The sequence below is a fragment of the Zeus faber genome (genome assembly GCF_960531495.2).
Source record: "Zeus faber genome assembly, chromosome: 10".
Classification (NCBI taxonomy): domain Eukaryota; kingdom Metazoa; phylum Chordata; class Actinopteri; order Zeiformes; family Zeidae; genus Zeus; species Zeus faber.
The window spans coordinates 14,526,472-14,552,525 of record NC_137199.1 but is presented as its reverse complement, the minus strand read 5'-3'; the positions used below and the strand labels follow the sequence as shown (position 1 = coordinate 14,552,525).

At 46.9% G+C, this 26,054-nt stretch overlaps 2 protein-coding genes across 2 annotated transcripts; both read left to right on the top strand.

The window, feature by feature from the left end:
* Positions 1-1,344: 1,344 nt before the first annotated feature.
* Positions 1,345-6,641, top strand: LOC307235878 (uncharacterized protein; the record flags this gene model as incomplete). The annotated part of the gene is made up of 8 exons (XM_080008136.1): positions 1,345-1,750; positions 2,864-2,898; positions 3,225-3,326; positions 3,431-3,601; positions 3,859-3,894; positions 4,239-4,343; positions 4,834-4,948; positions 6,014-6,641. 8 exons carry the CDS (start codon positions 1,345-1,347, stop codon positions 6,517-6,519), a joined length of 1,476 nt encoding a protein of 491 aa, XP_079864262.1. The 3' UTR covers positions 6,520-6,641.
* A 1,069-nt stretch (positions 6,642-7,710) lies between these two features.
* LOC307235477 (RING finger protein 44-like) lies at positions 7,711-19,970 on the top strand. Its single transcript, XM_080007593.1, has 12 exons — positions 7,711-8,826; positions 11,680-11,732; positions 11,854-12,035; positions 13,222-13,693; positions 14,976-15,116; positions 15,265-15,462; positions 16,177-16,338; positions 16,557-16,660; positions 17,020-17,101; positions 17,222-17,343; positions 17,882-17,981; positions 18,989-19,970. The coding sequence occupies exons 1-12, from the start codon at positions 8,562-8,564 to the stop codon at positions 19,049-19,051; spliced, it is 1,944 nt and encodes a 647-aa protein (XP_079863719.1). The 5' UTR covers positions 7,711-8,561; the 3' UTR covers positions 19,052-19,970.
* The last annotated feature ends 6,084 nt before the right edge of the window (positions 19,971-26,054 follow it).

Sequence of the window (26,054 nt, the reverse complement as noted above, 5' to 3'; positions counted from 1 at the left end):
CATCGACACGACATCAGACTGAACATTTTGATGATGTTGTCATGTCACGAAATGCCCTTTTCCAGGGGTAGGGGTGAGAAAACTGAAAATGACACTCCCTCAAGCGGGGCTCTAAAACTACAGGCCTGGGGGCCACGTCCGGCGCGCCAGACAATTGAATGTGGCCGCTGCACGGTGATCATATAATAAGTCAAATCACAATGCGTCAATTAATCCCCCTAGAGAGTATACAGGTACGAGATTTGACCCAAACCTTCCTCGCAAATTGCAAATGTTGCACATTTCGTTTTATGAAAGATAAACAAAAACAAAAATGAAGGAAAATTGAAAACATCAAAAATATAGACATTTCCCGTTGACGTTGACCCTGCGATTCCTTCACCGACCGATAGGGGGGCGGCGGGCCCCAGTCGGGAGCCCCTGGTTTCTGTTAAGGCGCGTGTAGGGCTGTTTCCACAATATTCAGCACTGACAGGTCTCATAATAAGCTAGTGTCCTTGCTTTTCTGTACGAATACATTTTCCTCGTAGACATGAGCATATCAAGGCAAACAAAAACAATTGAGACGTGTAATAAAATCAAATAAACAAACGAAAGCGACTTGGTGTTACCCGCGGGTCACTCTTTTGAGACAGGCCCACCATTAATCGATCGGAGGTAAATGTTAGTTTACGTTCCCGAATATATGCGAATAAAGCACCAAGCTTGCCTGTGCACAGCTGTTGAAGATACACTTTTAACACGTATACAATATTTCAAATAATACAACATTTCATAGATTATTTATAAAAAAAAAACCGCTTTTGAAGGGTTTGGTTTTGGTCGTCCAACAATATTGTCACTGGGGAAACTCCGGGCAAGTTCTGAAGAGGTTCTGAATCGCCACATATAACACCTCTGCCGCGGTTTGTGAAATCTTCTCGCGGGTCCGGGGGCTGGGAACGGTAGGAACGGTGGCATATTCATATTAAACCCATTAATTCGCCGGCATGTTGAGTTCTTCTTAGTTTCGTGCTAAGCTTAGTGCCGGCTCCGCGGAAATAATCAGACAGGTCGGAGTCACTTGTCATCTAGCGGTAAAGTTAGTTAGCATTAGCTAGGTAGCACACGGGGGGTTAGCAAGTCGAAAACGGATTGATTTCAGAAAGGTCAAAAAAGTCGCTTAATCCCCAACGTGAATGGCGTCAGGGATTAAGCGACTGTTCCCATCGCCAAACAACGGTTTAACTTGTTTGTTACAGCTGAGATCGCTGCATTGGAAGACCCCGAGCTACGGCTGAAGCTGACATGTCATGCCTCCGGCTGGCCGCTGGGTGGTGCCGTTGAGCCGCAGCTCGCTGGTCGATGGCGTCTCATCTAGACCATGGATATGAGGTGATGGACGGGGAGGGTGAGGGTGGCAAAGCGGTGCCTTTCTTTGTCGAGGGCGGCGACAACTCGGGGAGTGAATTCGAATTCAGTACGGGTCACTGGAATGAACCCAAACGGGCTCGGAGGTGCTCCGGAGCAGGGTCTCCCCTGCTGGTGCTAGCCTTCTCCCACCCCACATGGCGGGACCCTGAGTGCAGTAGCCCCTCTTCTCCAGCCTCCAGTGTGCTGCTGCCCCCGAATGAAGACCAGGGGGGACACCGTCACAACGAGCCCATCGAGGAGTGGATGATCCTGGGCGGAGAGGCGCAGGAGGGGGACGCAGACATCCAGCTCAACCTTCGATACTGGAGCAGCTGCCATGAGGACTCTGGAAGTGATGGTGAGGGTATCTGATCAGTGGCACACACCAGATATACTTGAGTGAATCATGGTGATTATTTATTAACTGGTACAGGTTTTTAGGTAGCTCCACTTGTTATGCAATTTTATAAATGTATTTAAGCAAACCATATTCTGAGCAAATAATACTGAGACACTTGGATCAGATGTGATGTCATGTACATTTTCAGATAAAATTACATTATTTTGATTCATCATTAGTAAATCAATGAAAGGTGTTATTAGATATAATCGAAATGACCAAAAAAGATTATATTTTTCCTTGACATATCGTGATAAATATAAACATGACTGGGGGTCGTGTCTATGCCATGGAAATATAAATGGATTCAGACACTGGCTCTCTAGGTATCCATTCTATCCTTCTTAGTAAAAAAAACGTCCTGCGAAGCTTAACAAATGATATCCATAGACATTTATGTTTGCAGATAGAAGTTCCTTGTACCCATCTGACATAGAAGAACAGAGTAGTATCTTTGATTTGATATGTTTCTAACAGAGGCATCGTACACAACGAGTGGTTAAGGATTTGGAATTCTACAAGTCTCCCTCTAAGATCATGTCCTCTGTCAAATTTTAGGGCCTCTTAATGCCCGCATAATCACACACAGGACTTCCCCTGTATTTCCCCAGTTTTTTCAGCAATTGGTTTTAATTTAGCATAAACTAATTTGGCATAAACTCAGCTCAGGCATACCTCCATGCAGTTTGATCAGTTAAAGTTCTTTAAAAAAATAAAAATACATTTACTTAAGGAAATTAGGTGATTCGTTTGCCTAAAAGCTGTTGTATGTCCTAAAATGCACACCATGGTTTCTCATGAAAATGTCATTGTTTTAGCCTCTGTCTGTGTTTATAGAACCCCTGTTTGCCTTCTGTCTTAAATATATTTATCGTGTTATTATTGTTGTATTTAGTGTTCTTGTTCTTGTTGTTCTTTCATTAACTTTGTGCAGAAAACGCTTGGAAAATGTTTCACAGTTCAATAATCGCCCTTTAAGAGTCACACAAACAGGTTTTTCCCCAGAGTATTGCTTATGTTTGTGTTTTCCAATGCTCATTCTCTCCCTTATTGATCATTTTCCACATTCAGATGATCATTCCTGGGCTGTAGTGGAGAAAGACAAGGTAATTATCTGCCATTGATTGCCGTATTCAATATGTTGAAATGATGTAAGTTACAAAAACTACAATATAATTGCTGTATATTTGACCTAAACCATCATCAATGTTTCAATCAAGTTCCTTTGCTTGCTTACTCCACAAAAGTTTTTTAAGGATTCAACACAAGCCATGGAAACCATGGCAGAGTTGAGGATAAGCAGCTGGATGTGTTTTCACTGTAGAATTTACTCTCTTCGCTCCAAATCTGTCTGCAAAAAAACCACCCTCAGCCTCCTAGGCAGCTCTTGTGATTGTCTTTTCAATAAACAAATTCTCATAACTCTGGCCAGGTGCAGCCTTTCTCCAGATACTTTTGTACACGACGCCGCCCTCCTTCATGCCACAAATGCAACAAGAATGGACACTTGGCCAAGGCCTGCCCCAACCCTAAAGTAAAGACACACACACACACACACACACACACACACACACACACCCACACCCACCCTCACCCAGACGGTCTTCTCTGAGATATAACAATGTTCTGTTCACCCAGAAACCCACCACCTGTGTGCTATGTGGGATCATGGGGCACCGCCAGCGGAGCTGCCCCAGCCGCCATTGCTCCAGCTGTGGATTTCCCCCTCATGGTCACAGGCCCTGCCTCCAGCGCCCAGTGTGGAACCAACACTGCCGGCGCTGTGGGATGACGGGACACGTCTCTGACGTGAGTCACTCTGTCTGCCTGACTGGTCTGACGTCTTGTTCTGTTTGCGCTGGTTTGTGTGCTTTTGTGGAATTTTTGACTTTGAAGACATTTGACTTTTCGTGTTGACAGACTTGTTTGCCTCCAGCTCTTGGGAGCTTCCTAATTATTACCATTGTGTTTTCCTGGCAAACTATTACTCATTTCTGCTTAAAGTATTGGACCAAAGTTCCACTGAGGATACCAATGAATTTCTTTTTTTGTTGTATTTTCTCCAGGCCTGCCCAGACACATGGAGACAGTACCATTTGACAGTGAGTCATTCATCAAATGGTTAATCAGACTTTTTCCGCAGTACTCTCCATCACTCACCTGGCATTCTAGTATTGCCAAGGCTTTCACATTTTAATGTGGATTATTTTATTTAGACTATACTGGGACAATGTTTATGGGTTCTGTGATGGTTGACCTGGGAAAGCCTCATCCCGAAGTGGTTTAGCCCCAAAAAACGTAAATAATATTCAGTCATTCACGGTGGTCAGTCCTGTGATCATACCCTGAGACGATCTGAGTTGGTTCGAAACGTGACAGTTTGTGGAACAGAAGCGATGTGCTGTGTCGGCTTCAACCTTTTTATTTATTTTCATTTTTTTCGAAGGTTAAGGTCGAGGCCCCCCTCAGGCCCCAGACAGACCACGCCCTCAAAGACGCCGGTCGCTGCGCTCACTGCTACAACTGCTCCGAGAGAGGACATCACGGCCACGTAAGTTACCTATCGGGAGGATCCTCCCACAGCTCTTGACTCATCTCTTTATTCTCTCTACTCCTTTTTTTCGGATCATTGTCTCTCGGGATACGGAATAGTTCACTTCTCTTTGCGCGACCGTCGTCTCCACTTCCTTTTACCATGACTCTCCTGTCGTCTCTCTTTCTTTCCCTTTCCTTCTCTGTCACTCTCTCAAATTTCCTGCCCCTCTCTTTTTCTCTCCCGCTCTCTTTACCTCTGTACTGTTTCTTCCCTCTCTTTCTATGTCCCTTTACCTGGTTCAACCCTTCCTGTCCCTACCCTCCGCTTTCCATAACGCCCTCTCTTTCCGTGCTGATCTTCCGCCTCTCCTCCCTCTCCCTTCACCCCGTCATCCCTGCCTTTTTCTCCCTCTCCATGGCGGCCCTCGTCTACCTGCATCCGTCTTGCTCGTTTTGCGTCTCTCTTTATCACTCTCCCTCTGTGTCCGTCTTTCTGTCCGTGTCAGGAGTGTACTAAGAAAAAGATGAGCGGGACGTTTCCATCCGTTCCTTACATCTGCCACTATGACAGAGAGGAGGAAATTCTCCAACGTTCCGTCGGGATGCAGGCACGAGCTGAAGGTACCGCCACAGACACACACGCTAGTCTGAACTGTTAAATGAATGAGTTGGATGGTAATCAACAATTGCCTTGGCCAAATTCATTGTCTTAATTGTTAAAGCTTCATTCAGAGATATTTCTGCTAATGAAATGAATTCAGAAGACTCCCCGTGACGCGAAGGATTTCTGATCACCCTGAGAATCATCTCCCCGATCCGCCGCCACGTGTTGCTTTTGGCAAACTGTTTTCTTTTCGACAGTCCGTCAGAGCTAACCGGCTCTAAAACGGTGGCAAGAAGCTCAGAACTTGATGGTACGGCGACGGTGTAGCTCAAAATGGCAGAAGAGTCTTTGTGTGTGGCGTCACCCCTTCTCGCGAGACGTTGTGGGTTATAACGGATGCCTTCGTTCATGCAAGTGATTCCTTCTCACCGACGCTTTCTTCACCATGCGCTTTCTGTTACTTCTTGGCCACTGTAGGTAGACGGACATTTTTTTTTTTTCTCTCTTGGAAGAGGGCATGAGGAATCTGGGGACCTGACTCAAATCAAGAGAGCGAATTTCCGCGACATGCACAATATGAAAAGACTCATGTTAGTGAGAATTACGCAAAACAGCATAATATCTATATCGGTCTCCATGTACGATTTCATTTTCCGCTCTCTGACCTACTAACAGAGTGGAACAGAATAATGTAGAAGAAGAAGAATCTTTATTGGTTACGCAACACACCACACTACAACACATGCATATATATACACACACACACACATATGCTTTTTTGGGTGGTGGCCGGTGAAATGTGGCCTCTGCATTTTTCCCATCCTGGCATGTCCTTCCTCCGAGGGGGCAGCCAGGAGCAGTGGGCAGCATTCGTCGACGCGCTGGTCGGACGATGGTGATGTGTGCATGTTTTTGGCGGGGGTCCTTACTGACGGCATGGGGAGAACATGCAAACTCCACACAGAAAGGCTCCAATTTGGGAGATAACCCGCCGGAGCACTGTGCCAACAGCGCCTGCTTTGTTTGCTTAAAAAAAAAAGTTCTATCCAAAAGATGTTAATTCTTGTTTTCTGTGTTTTCAGAGCTCAGCAATACGTGCTTGTTGCCTCTCTCAGAGCGTCAGCAATGCGCTGCACCGCTGCTCGAGGACAAGTGGGTTGCCCGGGGCGACGCCAGCACCTGGAGGAGAGACCAGAGGGCGCTTGCCAGCAAGGCCAGGAGGAAAACGTGTCTGGATAGGCGACGGGAGCGACGAGAGGCAAAGAAGCGGAGGAGGGAGGCTCAAGCCAGACGGGGAGGACTGCCGGCGAGATCCGACGACGAGGCCTACCCTGCGGACCCCTCCAAGACCCGCCCCACAGACCGCGCGCGGGCTCCACCCGCTCCACCGAAGAGGAGTAGGGCCAACATGGACGCGTGCGGCGCGAGGAGCGGTGGCAGCTCCCGGAGCAGGAAGAGCCGGGAGGCGGAGCGGTGGAAGAAGAGAGGGGGGATGAGGCGAGGGTATCTGTACCCCCGTGGCGACCTCGGAATGGTGGACGAAAACCTCCTGTCCCCCAAGCACAGGGTGCGCCACCGTAGAAGATGACGTTAGTCAAGATACAGTGCGCATAAACGTGTTTCAATCTATTTCACAGTTTGTTGTAAATACATTTATTTATATATTTAAAGAAGAGGAAAAGAATTTCATACAGAATGGCTTTCTGTGTTTTTTTTTTACTGTGAAGACTACTTTTTTCTTACATATTGAGATGATTTTAAACACTTAACATGGGTATGGTAATAACTTGGCTGGGGGCACAAGATATTCCAGCATGTTATTACATACCATAGCTCTTCATTCAATCTTTTTTTTTTTTTTATGTTCCGAAAGAGACTTTGATTTCAGCTGCTGTGCAAATAAATATATCAACAACAATTGTAGTTGTTATTGAAAATATTTAACATCAAACAATGCTCAATGAATAGCTACGATGAGGCTCGGTTGGCGTTCGGGGCGGATCTTCTCGTGGCGTCCCGGCTCGGGACAGTCGACCTACTCTGTCGGGGAAACGTGATAATTGTATTTTTATTTTTTTATTTTTTTCCTTGTCGCGCGTCAAAGCTCCACCTGCTCCCAAAACGCGAGGAGCCCTCGCTCCGCCAGGCGAAAGCAGCCGATTCGACTAAGCGGTCTCAGCTGCGCGTAATCAAAGCCGCGCCGTTACCCTGCCCGGGCCGCGTACAAACGAGAGCCCCCGCGCGGCTGTCGGTGTAGTCTGGTTTATCGTTCCCGTGTTTCCCGGCGGCGGTGATCGACTGAGCGTGACTGGTCGGAGATGGGGCGAAAATCCCATTGATTGATTTCCACTCGTGATGAAAGGTTCGACTCTTTTTTTTTAATTTATTTATTTTTTTTAACGAGTCGGTCCTGACGGTTTTCCAGAGTCGTTCGCTCGACTCGGTTCGCCCGGGGGTGTTTTGGTCCCCGTCCCCCGGAAAAGAAAAGTGGGGAAAAAAAAAAAAAAAAAAAGTTGACGCCCGTCAAGATCATTTAATTTGTCACGTTGAGCACGGGTGACGCCCAACCGCTCGGACTGTACTCGAGATCCCGGGAACGGGTTTTCGGTTTGTGAGCCGGCGAAGTCGCTCTTTCGCCGGAGCGACCCCCGCGACTCGCTCGAAAACGTTCGTTCGCCGCGGACGACTCGTTCCGCGGCTCCGACGTCACTGCGCCCCACTGAGCGGAGAGAGAACGCTCGACGCCGTTTTCGAGGCGGAATCCGCGGGCGGGCGCGCACGGTGGCTTCGAGCGGAGAAGGGGACCTTTCACGCTGCATGGCGCGGGGTGCTCTGTCCGCGGGACGGGGACGGGCTCGGGCGGCGACTCGGTTCGGCGCGACGCTCGCTGGCTTGTAGACGATAACGCCGGAGCCGCTTTCCCCGCAGCTAGCTTCCCGCTTCCTGTTGTTAGCCCCGAGCTAGCGCTAACATGCTAACGGTAGCGCGGGGGTAGTTGGCGTTGGCCGAGACGAATCGGCGGAGCGCCGCGCCGAGCGGCGGGCAGCGAATTTAGTTGTCGCGCAAACACAATTCCGCGCTTCGAAGTTTGTTTGACAAGCGGCCGAATTACCCGAACGTTCGATAGTTGGCCGCGTCGGCGCTGTGTTGGGCGACTGTACCGTCTCAGCTGTGGGGCTGAACCAGCTCAGCTTGTAAACACTTTCCAGCTTTCGGTTCACATGCGAAGAGTACGTGAAACCGACCAGGCCTTGTTGACAAGAAAAAGGAATTTCATTGATCAACTGTTTCAATGCCATTCCGGCTGACGTGGCTTTGGTATAGAAATATATATTGTAATTTTTCTTGGGTACATTTTCAGTAGACTAATACCCGCCGGTACCCAGGGGGACGGCGGTGTTTTGTGTCATATTGTTCGGTTGTCTGAGCTTTCTTCCAGTTGTCTCCGTTACTTAAAAAAAACCCAAAAAACCCTGAATCTCAATACTTAAGAACCGATAGAAACGTAGGCAACTGGGTGGTTAAAGGGACGCCGAGTTCTGGCAAAAAAAAGGGAGGTGCCTGCTCCGTCCGTCTGTCAAGCCGCCTTCCATTACTATTTCCATCCAGCCCGCACCGCCCTCCCAGGCCATGGACCCCCCGAGGACACGATCTCGGTCGCGGTCTGGCTTTTATCACTTTAGCCTGAGTAGCACCGGAGGTCCGAATGGCAGCAACGTAGCGGGCAACGGTAATATGATGAACGCCAGCGGAGGGGTGAGCTACCCACAGCAAAATAACTCTGGCTGGGCGAGGAGCTACCCGGAGAACCAGCAGCAGCACCCCCAGGGAAGCTACCTGGCCGCAGGGCAACAGCGCCACTCCCCCCACGGAGCGCACAGACACCCTGGAGCTGGTAAGCAAGCCGCAAACTAGGACCTGGTGCTCTGCTGCACCAGTAGGCATCCTCCCATCCAGGAGGACACATCCATTCACAGCCTTTGAAACGCGTAGGTAAAGAGTCATTTTTGCTATCAGTTGTTGCTTGAACAGGCTTTTAATTTCAGGTTTTCAATAAATGCGTCTGCTTTCGTGGTTTGGAAGGGTTAGTTCGGAATGGATGTGTTTGCCTGCTAAACTACTCCCTACATAATGAAGTAGAGATAAAGGTAGAAGCAGATAACAGATGATCATATGAAGCACTATGTTTATATTGGATATAGTGGAGTTTTCCTGAAAGATGACTTAATACTGCATTCAAACCTGGACAAGGATTACTTAATGTAGGCATAAAGCAATCAGATAAATCCTAGAATGACAACCTCTCCAGCATATTGCAAAAACAAGTATTTGATGAAGGATGGAGCAGTTGAAGTACAATGGAAAACCCAGGCCAAGACTGCACTCCAGTAGGGCTTTTGCATTACCAAACGACAGAGGAATGAACCACTTAGTCATGATGTTGGCTTAATAATCATTACTTTGTCTGTCACCAATGTCAACAACTTCACCATTCCATGTCGAGTCTTGAGCAAGTGCCATTCACTACTTTGTTAATTTAGGGAAACATGGCAGAGTAGATCTTCCCCAAAGGCCGCACTACCCTTTGCCATGGATGAATGAATGTCGGGTTTTTAATAGAGGGCTCTTGCAATGGCCACAGTATTTTCACCCATTCCCGAAAATATTCCACATACACATTCTATGAATGCACATGCACACACTCGCTGCCCAGTGTGAGCCACTACAAAGGCATTTGTGTGGATGAATAAAGCATTCTGTCTCCCAGCTGTTTGATCGGGCTCCTTGCTCTTAGTAGTTGCTGTCGACTCTTTCTCAGCATTGTCGGTCTGTGCATGAGGGATAAGGGTGTGTCTGTTTTACTGTGCCATAGATTTTCTGCTTGTACTCGTTTGCGTCGCCACACGATACTCCATTTACCATCGCCACACGTTACTCCGTTTACCATCACTTAAAGTTGAATGTGCCAGACTTGGCACCGGAACTATGTCCCAGTTTCTTGCCTCTGCATCCCACTCTGTATCTCCCACTCGTCCATTTCTTCTGTGTTGCTTTTGCTCTCTACTTTCCTCTCCAGTCACAGTGATCAGCTAGTTTATACCTTGCATTGTCCCTATGCAGAATCAGCGATGCAAAAATGCTCTAATAAAAACAATTGAGGTAAAAGCACTGATTCCACATTGGATAGTGATGGTAACTAATAAATAAAACTAGCCCATATGCCGTAAAGAATTTTCACTTATTGAGTGCCTAGGAACCCCTAGCCAATCAGCACCTTCAAAATGCATGAGGTAGCCCATGCTGCATGCTCTTTTTTTTTGATATTCTTTGATAGTGTTATCACATTGGACTGGCAAGTTTAAAATAATATCATTGTACTGCTGGTGAGCACAAACTAAGCCTAAAGGCAACTGCTATTCGGCGTTCACAGCAAAGGAATTGGGTGGAGCCACCCTTTTGCCCATCCAACATGCCGTAACCCACCCTAATCTGGGGGGGCCCATCCCTCCTCCTTCATCTTAGGGTGAACTTCAGGGATCTTCAGGGTGACGTCAACAGATCTGAGCTCGTCTCAGACGATGTAGGCACGTGTGTCGCATGACCCGGATCCATTCTTCTCATTTTAATGTCTAAAGAATTGGGATAAAGGGGAAATGGGTTTGCATATCAGCCATGATCATCCATCCCTACAGTCAGCCAGTCGAGCAGCAAGCTGCCTGCCCCTCTGTTCTCCCCAGCCTCCAGCAGCATGTCTTTGAGCTGCCACTCTCTGCAGACTTCACACGGCTCTAAAGTGGCAACACAAAGGCTAGAACGCGAGGCATGGGGCTGCTCTCAGATCTGTTGTTTTTCTGAGAAGACAGAAGGAGCCTGGCTGGATGAGGGAGGCAGGGAGCAAGAGACAGACACTTACAGAAGGAAGAGAGAAAAGGGTTTTTCCCCCTTTGAACTGTTTAAATGAAAGTTCTATCAGTTGAGCTCAAGGACAACGATTTTAAGCAGTAGCATTGTTTGTGTTCATGAACAGCCTGCAGATTAAGAATGTGCACTGTCAGATAAACAACTGAAAGCCTTGGTTTTTATAAGATTATGTCTGTGGCATTACTACTTTATTTTGGCTTTGGCAGCAAATCTCAGTTTTTGACACGCTTCTAATGTTTCTGATAGGGGTTTGCTGTTATCATCCTGCTTATTCTTTCTTTTTTCTTTTTATTCATGTCATACCACAAAGTGCTGTGAAAAATCAGGAGTGTTTCTAAGATTTGGGAACACAATTCATGAGGCAGATTTCGTGTGTGTGTGTGTGTGCGCGCCAGCGAGTTGGCAGAAAGGCGTATGCGTGCTTAACCCAAGGATCTATGCTTTTCATGTGAGATCAGAAGGGATGATGTGTCTGAAAGCTAGAGGATAGAGTTTTGTATGACTTCTCTCAGAGATGACTTCCTCTCTTGTTTGTCATCTGAAGCTGGAAATTCAAAAGGCCTTTATGATATTATAGTACAGGGGACCACTGGACTGGTTTGAGCCAGCATCGGCATGGACAGCAAGGCTTGCACACAGGCAAGCTTCAAGCAGAATTCAGTTATGGGTATCCTCGGCCTTTGCCATACATCAGACATAACAGCTTGCCTTGTTGCTTCATTATCCCTGTTTTGGTTCCAGTGGGCGCATGTCTGTTGGTGTGCGTGCATCTTGTGATGTTGTTTTGATCAGCCCCCATCTGATCTGTTTCCTCTGTGGCCTGCAGGAGGAGTGCTGCACTTCCACCCAGAAAACGTGTGCAACGAGGACCGAGACAAGGTGAGCGTCTCAGCTCCCACCCACACCACAGGACTCCTGACGTAGTCATTCATTATTTTCTCCGTCTCGTTAATACTCATGCTGTTGTTCTCTCCCTCCCTCCTCCCACCCATCTCTGCAGATGGAGGACAGTCCGAGCCCCAAACGGCAGCGTCTCTCACAGCAGTCCATGTTGGACCTAAGCTCGGCTCCTCCCTCCAATCCATCCTCTCCCATTCGCCCGTGGGAGTTGCCACCCAGCCGCCGGCCGCACCACCACTACGTGCCGGAGAGGTGCCACACGCCTGTTCGCAATCGCCGCAGGTAACAGAGATTGTTTGGTTGGTTTTGATGTTAGTTGTTCAACGTCTGAGAAATTGGTATTTGTTTTGCCATAGAAAATTTCATAATGTAAATAATTTATTTTATTAATTGACACAGTGGAAATGTACACACGCACACAAATATGCCTCATCACCGGTGGTAAGTGGCATTTTGCGTAACAGTGTTGATCATTGTAGGACGTGTACTAAGAAGAGTTTTACCTGATCCACATTGTCTGCTGCCTAATGTTGTGAGCAAGCTAGCATAAGAATGCTAACACTAACTGAAACCAATTTACCTCCCAATTAGTTTGGTGCCCTGTAAATGTATAATTAACATCATGTTTCTTAAATAATTGGTAAATTGAGTCAATCAAGTACCCGACCAGAACAGTGGAGTTTAACAGTTTACGTATGGAATTAGTTTAAATTACATACATATATAGATAAAATAAGTAGTAATGATTGATTGTCTATATATTTTTTGTAATAATATTGTTAGTAATTATTAGCATGGTCTTCGATATAATTGTATGGAATTGTAAAGAAAAATGTTGACTGGCTGTCGCTACATTCAGCGCATCTCTCCCAATAATCGTGAACCATGTAGTAGAAACAAACATTCTTTTTAATGCCACATTTACTTTCACATACCCAAGCAACCACTCAATTATTGATTATTGACGGCGAAGTAAAGGTTGATCCCGCAAATGACAGAACGTGAGAGGGCTTCACTGTCATGGTGTAGGACACGATAAGCTCAATGCCTCAAGACCATGAATCAGTGGATGAAATTTGTCAGCTGGTGTGTGAAAGCTATGTGCCATTCAACAGATGAACAGGCTCTGAAATGATGTACCATAATGCAAACAGAATAACAACAGAATGGCCGTTAGCATCAGATTTTATTTTTACTACCGCTTGAAATTTTTTTTGAGTTAGTTAAATTCAGCTGGCACTTCTCCACGAGGTATTTAAAGACAATTTAGACCACTAATAGCACATTTGGCGCCTTTTAAATACACATAATTGTGTATATAACAGTTTAGAAGTACTTTTAGGTATAATTAAACAGATATAAAAAAGTGACTTGTTTTTTTGCTCCTTTTTGCTTTTTGTTTTTTATTCTTGTGAATTCTTTCTTTTTTTTTTTTTTTATAAACATTCCTCTTTATCCTCTTCTCCAGCCCTCCAATGAGGCGCCAGCGTGGCCGCAGGGACCGCCTCTCCCGCCACCACCACCACCACCCCCACAACAACAGCAACAACAGCAACAACAACAACAACAACAACCACCACTACAACAGCAATGGCAACCATCACCCCCACCACCACCACCACCCACATCCCCATCACCAGCACAATCACCATCACCACCATATGCACTCCCACCATGTGCCGTCACCCGGCCATCAGGATGAGAACTATCGCCACCCGGTCCCCCTACAAAGCTACCCACCCTACAGTCAGCAGCCACCTCGGGGGCTGGGGCCCGACGAGCGCCAGGGCTACCACCCTCCCAACCTCTCCCCCAGGCCCCTTCACCAGTCCCCCAACCTGTCCCCACGACTACTGCACCCAGCTGTGCACCCCCAGCACCCTGCCCACCCCCATCCACCGCAGCAACAGAACAGCATTGTTCTTGACCTCCACGAGCAGGTGAGTGGAGTGGAGTGGCAGGAGAAGATGTTGCTCTGTTGTCTTTCTGGAAAGAAGAAAGAAAAGCTGTGGTCGGAAACAGCTTTGTAGTAGTAGTAGTACTAATACTAATACATATTTCTGTTAACATCTCACAAACAGGATCAGAAATGTCTTGTCAGCCTTTTTCATAACTCACCATTTGATGTTCATTTAGCTGTCTGAATATTTTTATTATTAGATATTTCGTCCAAGCCTACATTCCTTTCTATGCTATAGTTGGAGAGAGAACTCTGATCAAAACAGTCATTTTTGCACATTTTCTAATAGTGACGTCTTGTAAATAACGGTGAAGTTTAACGATCAATAATTGTTCTGGGGACCCCGCTGGAACCTCTTGAAAGACCCCCGGGGGTCCCTGGACTCCACATTGAGAGCCACCTCTCATAGGCCACTAGGGGTGTCACAATTTTGGATTCAAAATCTAAAATCGATAAAACAAGTGTTCAATTTCGAAATGAAAAGGATCTTAACCACGAGACAAAATAAATGTGATCGCTAATGTAACGTTATCTGAAAATTAACTGTACTGTATCACTGAAGCGACGCTTGGGGGGGGTGTCTGCAGCTTCTGCGTTCTAATAATCGAAAGGAAAAGTTGGAGCGCACTTTTTCTTCCAATAAAATATGATATATTTTACATTATGTCCACTTGAGACAGCATACCGGCAGCTTGTGAGAAGTGCCGGTATATGCTCTATAATAGTAAACGTTATGCATAGGATTTGGATTGTGACATCAAAGATAAGGTAATAATGTTAAATGGAACATGACGCTGTGATGAGTCAAATCGGCAAAAAGTCTGATGAGAGAAGAACGGACGCAGTGAACGGAGAAGAGACGCACATGCAGTAGTGTTGGAAAGTTTGTCTCTTTTCAGTGACTTGGATGTTCCGGCTCTCGTGGCTCCCAAGCATATCTTTTATCTGTGAAGTTGTATAAAATATTTAGTTTGTATTTATTCCACTACAAAAAAATAACTAATGATTTAATGTGACTCGACTCAAGGTTAGTTATTGAGAAACAGGTGTTTTCCTTTACAAATCAACACTCGATACTCTAACAATGGCACAGCCGTCATTTCTGGGGGGGGGGGGATACACGTTTGAATCGTGAGCTCAAAATCGAAAGTGAAATCGAGTCGTGGATCCGGAGACCCGTGACACCCCTGTAGGCCACACGACAGACCCGTTCCCGTGCACTCAACGCTAAAGATAACGTGTCTCCGGCCCTTCACGTTTAGAGTTCGGTTCCAGTGTCGTATCCGGTCTCCCCTCCGGGGGTGCCGCCCGGCCTGCCGCCTCGCTCCGCCCCCCAGCAGATCCCAGCATGCTCGGTGGTCTTCAGCGGACAGCACTACCCAGTCTGTAATGTCCCGCCTTCGGTGAGTCCTGTGTGTGAATGGGGGGGAGCTTTGAGTCATTTACCAATATTTACTTTGACTCCATGTGGATTTCACGTCCTTCCTTCTTCAGGTTTTTCTGTCATTCTGTTGCTGAAATGTATTGACAGCTTTCCTTCCCTGGCCTCAGGTCCTGCAGGCCTGCTCTGTGCAGCACCTGCCCATGCCCTACCCCCTCCCGTCGCTACTGTCCAGCGACCCGGCCTTCCTGCTGCCCCCTCCCCACCTGCCCCACCTCTCCCACCCTCCCCCGCACCTCTCCCACCACCCATCGCACCTGCCCCAGCCCGGCCAGTTCGGACCCTACCCGACACAGCAGGCTCGATCGGTGAGTGGAATCATTCTCTCTCTCTCTCTCTGTGGGTGTGAATAAATCTGGCATCAAAAGCAGGACAACATTTTATAGCTGTTAAGAGGTGATTAGGGAGTTCTTATTTTCTAACGTTTGAGTTGATCAGGATTAAAAATATACTTTACTTTCCTTCCCTCCCCTGCAATGAAAAGTTGGATGGATTAAATGATTCTCTTATGAAGCCCGGCCTGAAACTTTCCCAGTTAAGCTGCCTACAATGACAAGAATCACGCACAGTGTTCAATGCAAACAAGGACGGCGGAATTTTGGTTGCACAAACAGTGTCGTTCCATTAATATCTATTCTAGTTGTGCCTTTTTAAACACACTAACCATGGTTATTTATGCTAGAGATTCAAAATATGTCCATGTATTGTGAAATACATTGACATTTTTATAATCTCTATTAATTCTTTAAAAAGTTTTAATTTTGAGATCCTGCTGCTTTTTGATCTGAAGCGCTTCAAGAGGTCTGGTAAATTGGGTCAAAGTTTGAACTATTTGAACCTTTGAGCATCGTAACAGCAACACTGCCAACGTTGCTGCCAAGATTGGGCGTCAACACTGCATAGCAAATGAACGCTTTGACACTGATCTCGTGCAGCCATTTTGACTTGATCGCGAGGAAGGTAAACAGCATTAGCATGTGGCGCATGTGGCCACTCACTGCGCCCCCCCCCCCCCCCCCCAGCCACTGCAGAGGATAGAGAACGACGTGGAGCTGCTGGGTGAGCACCTCTCCCTGGGGGCCGGGCTGCACTACCCGCCCGCCGCCCATCCAGCCCTCACCCCGCATTCCGCGCAGCTCCACTTCCTCTCCCACGATCCCCTGCCACAGGAGTTCTTTGGCGTGGTGAGCGGATTTCTGTTGAGTTTCAAAGTTTTATTTGTCAACGCATAACATTATAGTAAGTGATACTGGGGATGAAATGCTTATGAAGTGCTGAATCGGATAAGTAGTGCATTTGCATCAAGAGTCTGTTCTAATATGTCACGTTGTTTTCTAAACCACATGAGTGATTGTTTTTTTTTTTTGTTTTGTTTTTTTTGCTTGTTTCGATCCACTGCCAGTCCTATCCCAACTTCATGCCTCGGCGTATCCAAGGGCGACGTTATCGCTCCCAGCAGCCACTGCCACCCTCGCCTTACCACCCCAGCTACCTGCCTTACATCCTGTAAGTATAACGCCGCTTCTTTGATGATCCAGCGATGACAGTAGCTTTCCACACTTTAACAATGGAAACATTCTGTCTGGATTTATCGTAGTCAATATGATTAGATCTACTTTTGTCTTCAGAGTACAATGACGGCAGACTTAAATCAATGGGTGCTGACACAGCACTAGAGTTGCACAGTCTGAGAAATACACAGTAGGTGCAGGGAATTGTGTAACAGGGTTTAAAATGTATGGTAGACAAGATTTGCTGTATAACAATAGACGGAATGCAAACATACTATAAGAATCCAGGTTTTTCCAGGGTAGAAGCAGTTGTGCAAAAACCTGTCAACCCTGACTGAAAATCCTTTGTTTCAGTTCGATGCTGCCGGTCCAGCCTACAGGTCCAGCCATCAGTCTAGAGCTCGACGTGGACGATGGAGAAGTAGAAAATTACGAGGTCCAGACAGTTGTTATTGGTCTTTTGTCTCTTAATATTTTTCGGTCTTTGCTCGTCACTACTTTCTGTGTATTTTACAACAACAAATTGTGAGCCTTGTGTCATTGTGGTGCTCTGCAGGCCCTCCTGAACCTAGCCGAGCGCCTGGGAGAAGCCAAGCTCCGAGGGCTGACCAAGGGTGACATCGAACAACTGCCTTCCTATAGGTTTAATCCTAACAACCACCAATCGGAACAAACACTGTGAGCACCTTTTTACTACCATCATCGGCCATTTTAAGGGCTGTGTAGATTGTGTGGAAAGCGTTATGGAAGGGGGCGGGGGGGGGTGAGAATTGGTTAAAATATATCACAATTTCCATATAATCCGTTTGGAGCTCCCTCCGTGCTCTGATAATAAGAATAAGCCTTTGCAATACTCAAATTCACATTTAATTTTCTAACATGCAATGTGGAATATCCACAGATTTTAGTACGGTAAGAAATATTCTTACTGAGCCTCAATTTTGGCCTTAATATGGATTGTAATAAATGAGTGCTGCTGGCTCAAATATAATCCTAAAAATACACATTTTTCTCACACTATTGGGACCCAAATATTTTTAAGAGGCCCTCCAATAAACCGTGAAGTATGATCGGGTACAGCCATATAAATATATGGAATGTCTTATCCGGGACAGGCTGCCTCTTGACCTCCTCATTCTAATGCAGCCATTGCACTTCAGCTGCTGTCCCTGGTGTACACTGGGAGTCTCATCCGTTGTGGTTTCTCGTGCCGCAGGTGTGTGGTGTGCATGAGCGACTTTGAATCCCGCCAGCTGCTGAGAGTCCTGCCTTGCAGCCACGAGTTCCACGGGAAGTGTGTCGACAAGTGGCTCCGGGTGAGTCCGAGACACTCCCTCTGAGGATTTGATCTGTCTGCCTGTGTGATCGACCTGCTGAATGTGTGTTGCACCAAGTCTGATCTTTACGTTTCTGCATCCGCGAGCCACCATTTTCTACTATTTTCCATTAAATATAAAAATAAAAAAAAAGATCCTGTTAAAGATGATTTCAATTGCCTTTTGCAATGACAATAGTCTGCAGTTCCTTAAAAATTCATGACGCATCTGAATTTATGGGCTGATGATTCTGACAATTCTTGTGTAGAAAACCATAGAAACTCAAACCATCTGACCATCCAGATTTTGGGAAGGCACTTGCAGCTGGATTGATCCTGGAGGAAGTTGTTGCAGAACCGCTGGATTCCTCTCAGAGCTTTATGTTCTCAGTGTGACTCTCAGCTGAAAATGGAACTCATTTTTTATTTTATTTTTTTTCTTGTATTCTATAGCCTTCAATGCAAGTGTTTGTGATGATATTATCCTGTGTTAAGTTGATGAAAAACAAATACGGTGTCAAGCTAAGTTAATTTTAATCGCCCTTGCCTCCCCCGTCGCTAAATTCGCAAAAAATAGATGGATACGTCATCTCCAGAAGGAGGTTTTAGTCTCTCGGCAGCTCACATCAAAACAGTAAACCAAAAAATAAAAAATAAAGCAATAAACAGCGAACCAGAAAGATGAACTTAAGATAGAAATGATGATGTACAATAAACCTAACATTGAATGTTGGCTATAAGCTACAATTTTCACAGTCATCATACACTTATGTGTTCACAAATTTAGATTCTGATGATTTTGCAAATGTTATTCTTCATTATTTTTTTAACGGGGGAGTGTGTATACTCTTCACAAAATACCTCCTTGCAGCACTGTGGTTGTAAAAGTACACTCAGATCCTAATGAACCTAGTTTTGATATGAGTTTTGACGTTCTTGCACCTTGCAAAGAGAGTAGCATCTCTCTGACCTTTCACTGACTTGCTCCATCTCGCTCCCCGTCCGTAGGCCAACAGGACGTGTCCTATTTGTCGAGCCGACGCTTCCGAGGTCCAGCGAGACTCGGAGTGACCACAAGGGGGAGACAGACACTCGTTTCAGCACTGCCCGTGTGTGCACAGCTTCCTCCTCCCCCTCACAGCACTTTCTACTCTCTCTCCGGCTCTGACTCCTTTTACGTATGGAAAAATCCAGGAATTCCTCGTCCCCACTGTTGGTTCAGTTTTTTGTTTTGTTTTTCTTCTTTTTTTGGGGGGGGGGGAGGATGCTGTCGTTCTCTCTCCCAGGCGTTTCCCTCACGCCACGCCTGGCCTAGTGTGTGTGTGTGTGTGTCTGTCTGTCGGTGTGCGTGTCGGTGTGTGTTTGTTTTTCTTCGTCCAACAATTGCAGGCACATGGTACATGCCTACGACTCTGTGTGTATGTGAGGGAGTGTCCCTATATATGATATTTTTTGGGGTGTGTAGGAGCATGCCTGACTTTCTACTATCTATAACACAAGAAGTACATCTGAGAGTTTTTCCACTCACAAGCGACTGACTACCTGTTTGTACGTGAATGCACTGTTTGTATGTTTGCTGTGTGTGCGGATGTACGTAGTAGACTTCTCCTTTTCTCTAGTTTGATACTTAGGGTCCACACTGCCGCTATGCCTCTGGATTGCCTGATTAATTGGTTTGTTTTAAAAGGGCGTTCATCATGAATTATTATTATTCATTAAACATTGTGAGCATTTGTTTGTCTGCTTGGCAGTTACCTCATCCCCATTCCTGTTTTGATTAACATTCATGATATGCTTTACTGTACTATTTTGAAGTTATGCGCATTATATATTTTAATTCTTTTTCCCCTTTATTACTGTCCTATTAAAGAGTTTGTCTGTGAATTTGCGGTGGCACATGTGTTTAAATATATCCACATATCTATAGATATATACTGTATAAAACTGAGTATCTAAATAAACCAAATAAAAGGCTTGATAATAACTTTCACCACTTTTTGTAGTTATTTTTTAAGCAAATGTGTTCCTTGTGAGATTTGATTTGTGGTGGATTTCTTCATGTTCGATTTGAGGGTTTTTAACACTATAAATAAATTAATAAATACACACTACTCAAATTAGGGATTTTTGGGTGATATTTATGTAAAAAGTTCACGCTTCAGTGATATATATGATGAAAGTAGGGCATTTAAGTAGAAGCATGCAATGGTGATTTCCTCATCTCAAACAATTTATTGAAACAAAAGCCAACAACAGTGGTGGGTTTACCACAACAAAAAATGTCTGTCTCAATAACTTGTCATGTGCCCTTGAGAAACAATTACAGCTTGACAACGACGTCTCATGCTGTTCACAAGTCGACTTATTGTCGGCTGAGGCCTGGCACCCCACTCTTCTTGAAGGGCGGCCCTCAGATCATTGAGGTTCTGGGGTACAGAGTTACGAGCCTCTACATGGCGATCCCATAGATTTTCTATGGGATTCAGGTCTGGAGAAAGTGCAGGGCACTACATTTGAGGTGCCCCAGTCTCTAGCAGCCGTTCCCTAATGATGCAACCTCCATGAGCTGGAGCATTGTCCTCCATGAAGATGAAATGAGGCCTGTGTTGTTCATGCAGGGGCACAATGACTGGATTAATGATGTTATTCAGGTAGTATGGCCTTGTCACTGTACCATTCACAAAGTGTAGGGCAGTTCTGTATTGACTAGACACACCTGCCCACACTGTAACACCACCACCACCAAAGGCTCGTCTGGTGACAACAGTGGCTGATGCATAGCGCTCTCCTTGACGTCTCCAACATCGTTGGTGGCCATCATTTCTGCTCAACGTGAATTGACTTTCATCAGAGAACAGCACTGAGTTGCCGACAATGACGTTGCCGACAAACCTCAAACACATATCGGGGAAGTAACAGATTTCCTCTAAAAGGAAATTAAGTCTTGTTTCTCCAGAAGAGAGGGACAAGGTGTCCGCCTCTACAGCTTTATAGGGAACTGCTGAGGGGATCCATACTTTTCCTTTACATTGTGATGAAAACATAGGGTAAAATATAATACCCCCACAAATAGTGCCAGGTCCAGATTTTCTATGAATTCAAATCATTTCTGTAAGAACTTCCCTTTAAGGTAGGATGAGATATACACCGATCAGCCACAAGTCCCCTTCTTCCATTGCTCCATGGTCCAGTTCTGATGATCACATGCCCTTTCTATCAAAGCAGCATTAACTTTTCCACCAATTTGTGCTACAGCAGCTCTTCTGTGGGATCGGACCAGACGGGTTAGAATTCACTCCCCACGTGCATCCATGACCCTGTCGCCGGTTCACTGGTTGTCCTTCCTTGGAGCACTTTTGGTAGGTACCAACCACTGCATACTAGGAACACCCCACAACACCTGTCGTTTTGGAGGTGCTCTGACCTAGTTGTCTAGCCATCACAATTTGGCCCTTTTCAAAGTCACTCAGATCCTTACGCTTGCCCATTTTTCCTGCTTCCAACACATCAACTTCAAGAACTGACTGTTCACTTGCTGCCTAACATATCCCACCCCGTGACAGGTGCCATTGGAACGAGATGATCAATGTGATTTACTTCACCTGTCAGTGGTTTTAATGTTGTGCCTGATGGTGTATACGGCATAATAATTTCCTTGAGCTGCAATAGCTCCATTCTACCACTAGGGGTCTCTTTCTGATCAGTTTTGTTCTGCTTTGTTCCTCCGAGTCCTGTTCCCTGATGATAATCTTTTATGCATAAAGAATCTATTATGTAGGCAACACATTGATGCATTTTCAGACATAACATGCAGTTGCCAACAATAGTAAAGGGATTTAAATAATCAATGCGGAGAGTGCCTTTACTTTTTCTTCCCTTTAGTCCCTTACATATCATGCACCTTCACAGTTTAAATGGAGATGATGAGGGAGTAATAGTTATTACCGTAGGCGCAGCCATGCAAGTCTCTCTGTGGACTCAGATGATGTCAGCTGATCCATCAATCCCAACACTGATGGTCCTACTTGCGATGCATTGCACTGCAGCCTCACAGCAAGACGGTCCTGGGTTCGATTCCCGCCTGGGGCGCTGTTGGCGCCGTGCTCCAGGCGGGTTATCTCCCAAATGGGAGCCTTCCTGTGTGGAGTTTGCGTGTTCCGCCTCACGTTCGTAAGGACCCCCACCAAAAACATGCACACATCATCGTCTGACCGGGCGATGGACGCTCGTTACCAGGTCCCCGGGCGCGACCACGGATGCTGCCCACTGCTGCTGGCTGCCCCCCCCTGGAGGAAGGACAAGCCAAGGATGGGTTAAATGCAGAGGCCTCATTTCACCGGCCACCATCCAAAGCGTGTGTGTGCATGTAGTGTGGTGTTGTGTGATAATTAAAGATTCTTCTCGACTATATGATGGAATGCCTTTTCTTACCATAAAAGCAGAACCGAACGCACCGAAACTTTCTATCAAAAAGCATGTGTTTGTGTGTGATGAATAAAGATTTATCTTCTTATCGGCAGCGAGACAGCAGAGGCTTATTTCAAAAGTTTGGTTATTGCCAACGCAAAGGGACGGGAGATCCTCATCATCAGAAGTCAATGAAAGGGTTAAATAGGGTCTTGAATCGGGCGTTCTCGGATTGAACCGGGTTTGATTTTATTTTTTTGGGGGGGGGTCTCTGCAGTGGAATACAAAGTGTTTTGGATGATGGATTCCGAACACATGGGCCCGAAAGCACGAGGAGGCGTCCCGCCAGAGGAGCACTGCCCCAAACGACCAGACTGTGAACTGTGACACTCAACCCTAATGGACATTAAAACATGTAACCAACGAGTCAAGTCCCGAAATGAGGAGCGAAACGGAAACCACACTTTTCTCAGCGTGTTCCCGCTGCGCGCCCGTCGACGGCCGGGCCCTCGGGTCCGCGTTGACTCGGCGTCGACGAGGCGGTCGCGGTGCACGCGGCCCCGTTTGCCTCGCCGTACCGATCTGACCCGCGTCCCTTCTGTCCGGGGTGACGACGAGGGGCTGCTCCGTACTCCCACGGCACCGGGCGGCGAGCGTCGGGGCAAATTCCACCGGGCGCACATCGCTTCCGTGCCGCTGACCTTCTCGGTTCGGACGGATCCCGAGAGGAACTCGTCCCCCACCCCCACCCCCCGGGGGCCACGACAAACGTCTGGGAAGTTAAAAAAAAACAAAACCTACTGTTTGTTTTGGGGAATTCGCCTCTTCGCACGTGTCCGAATCCGTCTCCCGGGGAGTGGGAAGCGGTGGAAGTGGCCAAACGCCCTCTCCTTCCTTCCGTTTTTTAACTCTCTCCGTCTCAGTTTCACCTCAGGCAACGTTATTCGAGTCATGTCGAGTGGGACTCGGCGTTTTTTTGACCAAACACTGGAAAAAAAAAAGACTGGACTGGAGTCGTTGGTTCCAGTTGAAAAAATATATAATTTTAATTTGTTAATCATATTTAAATTAACGAATTAAAAAAAAAAATATATATATATATATATATATTTTTTTATTTTATATTTCTAAACTTAGTTTATTTTTAATTTCTCAATTTTGACTTGAAGTATGAAATCTTAAAAAAAAAAATGATTTTTAGAAATTATTAAAAACGTTTTTTTTTTTTGTTTTTTTTAAGCGGAACCAAGTGCAACTTTGTTTTTTTTCTTGATAAACCGCTATGGATGCTGCTCATTTGGGGCGGAAACGCAGAACAATTCCTAAATCTTTGTCTTTTGAAGGAAAAATGATGGAAACTGGAAAAAACGCGTCCACAACGGGATTTGGGTGGAGGAGGAGGAGGAGGAGGAGAGGGAGGAGGAGGAGAGCGAGAGGAAGCTCGGGGACGTGTGTTGTCGGTTCATGTTTAATTAAATGAGAAGCCTCTTGGCCGGAGTTGGATGAGTCATGACAACACCCGACAGCCAGCCTCCTCCCTCCACTCGGCCTCCACCCAGCCTCCACCCGGCCTCCTCCCTCCACCCGGCCTCATCCTTTCACCCAGGCTCCTTCCTCCATCCAGCCACCACTCAGCCTCCACTCAGCCTCCTGCCTCCACCCGGCCTCCACCCTCCACTCAGCCTCCTCTTTGACCCAGCCCCCGCCTTCCACCCAGCCTCTGTCCTCCACCCAGCCTCCTCCCTCCAACCAGCCTCCGCTCAGCCTCCTCCCAGCCTCCACCCAGCCTCCTCCCTCCACTCAACCTTCTCTCTCCCGCCAGTCTACTCCCTTCAGCAAGCCTCCGCCCAGCCTACTCTTCCACCCGGCCCCCTCCCAGCCTCCACCCAGCCTCCTCCCTCGACCCCAACCTTCTCTCTCCAACCAGCCCCCTCCCTCCAGCCGCCCTCCTCCCGGGCCTCCGCCCAAGCCTCCTCCACGCCCCCGCCCAGCCTCCTCCCTCCACCTGGCCTCCTCCCTTCCTCCGCTCGTCTCCCTGCGTACCTTGATCGCCGCCCACTCCTCCACGCTTCAGTTGCCGCGCAGTGAAGGGGAAGAGTTTCTGCCCAAATACTGTCGGGGCCGGTCCAACCCACAACCTGCCCATGCAGAAAACCTACCATTGTCCCTCTGTCTCTCTCTCTCTCTCTCTCTCTCTCTCTCTCTCTCTCTCTCCCCCCCTCTCTCTCTCTCTCTCTCTCTCCCTCCCCCCCCCCCTTCTCTCTCTCTTCCAATTCCTTGTGTATTTTCCTCCGGGGCTCTGAACTTCAGGAAAAAAAACAAAAACCTTCTGCAGCTTTAACACGAGTTACATCACGTACTATGGGGATGTCACAGGAAGCAGCGTGTTCGACCCCTTCCACCTTGTGTCCTGACCGGGATGAGCCCGGTCGGATGGATGCAAACTTTTCCGTTTCGGGGGGCCCAAATGTTTTGCAACTTTTCCGACAACGTTGTGTCCAGGGAACTGCCTCCTACAGTAACAGTCCCCCCCCCCCCGGGGACCCCGATGGTGGAAATTCTGTTACAGGATTTGGGCCCCGCTTGGCCGGTTAGGATGCGCTCCGGCTGCTCGCTCCTTATTGGCGGTTTGTCCCCCAGCGAGCCGTGCCCCGATTGGCTGCGCGTCCCGCGGCGGCTTGTCCCCGCTCGACCCAGAGGAAGAGGAAGGAAGGACGGAAGGAAGGAAGGAAGGAAGGAAGGAAGGACGGTCATTTCTACATGAGAAGCAATCTCAGATTATCTGTGACGCTCCACCAACTCCCTCTCTGTCTCCCTCTCCCTGGCACGTAATCACATATTGTCGCCGGCTCATTTAGCAAGCATGACACGGTAACATGTGAGAGATGCCGTCAATGCCATCACCGCTGGTCTTCTCAGGGCAAATCCTGAGGTACTGTTTGTGTGCCTGTATGCGCGCGCGTGTGTGCATTTATGTAAAAACGGAATTTTGCCCGGTTCTCCTCACGTCTATGTGAATGTGTGTGTGTGTGCTTGATAAGTGGCAAATTCCACCGCTGGTCAAAGCAAGAAGCAGGAAATTCACATTTTTGCAAACTCGTTATCCAAGTCGCTTCGCAGAAATAATTTGAATGATTGAACCTCGTCAAACGCTTCTCTTTTCGCCTCCGTTCTGCTTCTGCTGGCGGAAGAAGAAAAGAGGTGAAATTTGAGTTCTCAGCCTACAGTCCTCCCCCCTTGCACAGCCTCCACTTCTAATGTGTGTGTGTCGGTGTGTGTGTGTGCGTGTGTGTGTGTGTGTGTGTGTGTGTGTGTGTGTGTTGTCGTCTTTAAAGGGGACCTATTATACTCCTCTTTACACAAGTCAATAAAGGTCTCTGAGGTCCCCCTAAATTGTGCTGAAAATGCCGCTCAGATTATGCATTCGAGCCATTGTGACATGCCTCTAAACCCTCTTGCTCCAGACTGTTTTTTTGTGGGAGGAGCCGTGGGGATTTTTTCTTTCTTGTAAATGTCGAAAAAATGAAATAGAATAAGATTAATTCAAATAAAAAGATACATCGACAGTAAAAGCACCCAATTTTGATTGGTTTTGTTTGGAGAAAGGCACAGCGGATGGGATGGAGCAGGTGACCATATAGGGAAATCCGTGACCGGCTGACGTCAG

Coding starts and splice junctions, on each gene's coding strand:
- LOC307235477 (XM_080007593.1), top strand. CDS start 8,562: ATGGACCCCCCGAGGACACGATCTCGGTCGCGGTCTGGCTTTTATCAC. Junction 13,694..14,975: donor TTCTTGACCTCCACGAGCAG/GTGAGTGGAGTG, acceptor CTTCACGTTTAG/AGTTCGGTTCCAGTGTCGTA. Junction 16,661..17,019: donor AGCTACCTGCCTTACATCCT/GTAAGTATAACG, acceptor CCTTTGTTTCAG/TTCGATGCTGCCGGTCCAGC.